Source organism: Mesitornis unicolor, unplaced genomic scaffold (genome assembly GCF_000695765.1).
Source record: "Mesitornis unicolor isolate BGI_N332 unplaced genomic scaffold, ASM69576v1 scaffold91, whole genome shotgun sequence".
NCBI classification, from domain to species: domain Eukaryota; kingdom Metazoa; phylum Chordata; class Aves; order Mesitornithiformes; family Mesitornithidae; genus Mesitornis; species Mesitornis unicolor.
This window is the reverse complement of record NW_010164203.1, coordinates 18,022-21,468: the sequence shown is the minus strand read 5'-3', so window position 1 is coordinate 21,468 and position 3,447 is coordinate 18,022. Positions and strand designations below refer to the sequence as shown.

Genomic DNA, 3,447 nt, shown 5'->3' with positions numbered 1-3,447 from the left:
GACTACCGCCGTAGGCGGGGGTGTCCGGGGGAGCTCCGCCGCGGCCTTAAGGCAACCCTCGGCGTCTGTACCTCTCTTCCTCCTTCCCTCCCTCCTCGGGCCAGTTTCGATTTCTCCGAGAGCAGCGTTCCCCACCACAGCCAACGCCCTGGTCAGGCGGGTCCGGCCGTGGCCGGAGGAGCCGTCCGCCAGAGCCCCACGGCAGAGCCAGGCCGTAACAGCCGTGGCGGGGCCCAGCGGGCCTCACGCTGACCGCTGCAGGGCAGGCCAGCCCTGGCTCGGGCGGGCCTTCTCCTGAGGCTCGGCTCGGTCGTGAGGGCTGATGTGCGAACTGGAGTCAGTTAAAAATCGCAGAGAGGATGTCACCCCCTTCCCTACCCCTCACGGGGTACGCCCTGTGAGACCCCGGTGAAGTTCCTCATCAAAAGATAAGAGCTAAGGGCAACTGTGCCCCCATCCGGCTTGTGTTTCTGCCGGGTTCAGCTCCTGCAGCGCCATTGCTTGTTCGTGTGTATCTCGCCTGTGAGAGACGCTGGGGTGTTGCAACACTCTGTTGCACTTCATCTCATCGGTTACCTGATGGCGCTTTGGCCCGTGATTTGCCATGGTTTAAAGCCGGGGGGTGTCCCAAAATGAGTCAATAAACGGGAGTCCTGGGTAGGGCATGACATCTCTCAGCTCATTGAGCTGCTGCCTCACTGCTGGCCATGTGATTCTGGGCTGTAAGCTGTGGGCTGAGGACAGGCTGAGCCCTTCTGGCAAGAGCAGCGTGTCCCCATGAGAGTGATGGTGACCTGGGTTGGTCCCAGGTGCCTTGCGATGCTGCATGCTGATGGAGTTGGATGGCTAGAGAAACCTCATTATGGCTGGCTTGTGAGACTGGAAAGCACCCTACTCACCTCTCCAGATGTGACAAATACAGCTTTCACTTTGGGGTAGGTAAGCTTATGAGTGATTTAGAAAATGATGAATGTAAACCATTAATTTTAAATGGTGGGAGAAAGTATTTTTTAGTATGTTTTCAAAGCTGCAGAAGAGCAGTGATTTTTAATGATTGTCACAATGATCACATTGTCGCTCTTTCTTCAGGGAGGCGCAGACCACATTTCAGAATAAAATATACAAATATAGAAAGAAATGATAGGTGACCTTTAATTTCACATTAGATACTGGCTGAAATTTTGGAGAAGCAAAATATGCTGTACTGATAAGGTGGTCACAGTGCAGTGAAAAGATGCTGATTTATCAGCAGTATCCTGTAAATACTCCATAATGGTATGTGAAGGCTGCTTGAGAGGCTTTGCTGTTCTCTTATACTTGGAGAATTGTTTCATGTGCAAGCATAAGTTGGGAGTATGCATAGTGGTGTATTTTTCTCTGGGTGTTTCTTTCTCCCACAGCTGATGCCTCAGCTCTTTTTGCTTCATTTAACTGAAGGCAGACAAGATAGATAGTTGTTCTCTTTAATCTTTCTCCTGTTTTGTGGCAGTGCCATTGGCTGTTCTCAGCAGGATGAGGTGTTTCAGTTGAATCCCATAGCACTTATACAACTCAAGGTGTACCTTTCATCCTTTTTTGGGATTCCTTCTCGATAAATCTGCTCTGAGTGGGCTCACCTTCTTGGGCACTGGTTCATTGTTCGGAAAAATAAGTAAAAAAAGCAAAGTGACACATTCTGCCTTGACTGTGATGTATTTTCTTAAAGAAAGCCTAGAGACCAGCTGAAGTGCCAGTATTCTCAAGGCACTCAAACTCGTGGTGCTGTGCTGATGATGTTCAGCAAGTCTGTGAAAGTTTACAAAGCCCCGGTGTTTGGCCAGTAAGATGGGGTCTCTTACACAGAGAAGGAGAAGACCCTGCAATATTTTTTCTCATTCTTCTGAGCCTGTCTTTATGGGGAGAGGTTTCAAAGCCCTGCATTCCTGTGGCAAGGAGCTGGGCAGAGCCTATGGTGACAGATAATGAGGCTTGGTGGGGAGCATGGCTGAGAAATGCGGTTTGTCCTTCCTCTCATTTTCTGAGATTTTTATGTTGCTTCCTCTGTGGCCTGTGCATGTTCTCCTGTGAAGGTGGGTGCTTGGTTTCCCCCAATGATTTCTTGAATGAGAGGTGTCTTGGTCTTCTAGCAGAGGATTTTTGGCAGAAGGTTTGCATTTTGCTTTGCTGTTTGTGCCTGTCGGTGTTGAGACTTTCCCCAGATCATGCCAAGACACGGGAGCTGTCAGTTGTTTCTCTGTCATGAAGGTGTCGCTGGGGTTGTCAGATGATGATGGGGCCTTTGGGAAAGAAGTATAATGAAACATGATGTTTATCTTGCTAACTGGTGTGCAGTGGTTCAACTTCCAGATACTTGTCAAATTAGGAATGTAGACAGAAGAATTAATGTTAGATACAATTCTAAGACCTCTTTCTTGCATTGAGTTCATCTCAAGCCAGGAGCATTCTCTGAGGTCCCACAACCATCTCTGCGTCTTCTCAAGAGTTTTGTTGAAGACTTTAGACTGTAATAATTCTAGTATTTGGCTATTAATCTGATGAGCTGGCAAAACTGTGTACTTAAAATGAAACTCCAGAAACTACACTCTGAGCACATACCCTCATTCTCTGTGGCAGATCCAGGTCAATTTGGCTGTCCTAAGCAAGCAGCTCCTGTCTTCTCATCCCTGGCACCTAGGCCTTATTCAGCAAGTTGATATGGCTAAACCCTTCTGATGTTTTTTTTCTTTCAGTAGGTTGTCGTCTGTGCCCTGGGATGAGAGGAGGGACCATTCAAGGGCGTGCAGGAGAGCCCTTTGGCATGGGTGGGATGGGGCAGTAAGTGCTGCCCTTAGCCAAGGAGCTAAGGATGGATGGATTTGTATGACTGTGGCCACAGTGGTGGTTCCCCAGGGAATCAGAGCAAGTGTTTGAGCAGGAGCTTTACAAGGTGTTGTGGTTCAGACAGTTGTTCTATCACCAAAGGAAAGGAGATCCGTGGGTTGAAATAGAAACAGATTTAATAAAGTAAGAAAGCCAGTATTAATAACAGCATTAATATAAAGTACACAGAGTTATACTTAGCTGGTACAGTAGTGGCAAGCTGTGATGGTCACAACAAGCAGGGGAGTAGGCCTTGGAAGTAGAATGACAGACAAGACCCTCTGCTCATGCTGACCATTAAAGAAAGAGAACCATCCCCGGCAAACTCACCAGTTCTTAGTGAGCGTGTTGTTTATGGTATGGAATAATTTTGTTGGCCAGCTTGGGGTCAGCTGCCCTGGTTTTTGCTCTCCCCAACTTCTGCATCTGGTTAACTTGAATCTGTTGAAGACCTGGATCACCTCATACCAGTGCTGGCCAAAATCTGAAATGAAGTGTCTTATCAACTTTGTTCCCATGAAATCGAGTATTGTAGTCTTGGCAAGAATTAAGCTTTCCTGACTAGAAAACGGATTCCGTGACTCGATC

At 47.8% G+C, this 3,447-nt stretch overlaps 1 protein-coding gene across 1 annotated transcript in view; it reads right to left on the bottom strand.

The window, feature by feature from the left end:
- The window catches only part of LOC104548232 (aldose reductase-like), an 11,490-nt gene that overhangs the window by 7,641 nt on the left and 402 nt on the right, over positions 1-3,447 (bottom strand). Inside the window, exon 2 of the mRNA XM_010194189.1 lies at positions 72-331. Coding sequence (XP_010192491.1) covers positions 72-331 — 260 coding nt within the window. The remainder of the gene's footprint in view (positions 1-71; positions 332-3,447) is intronic.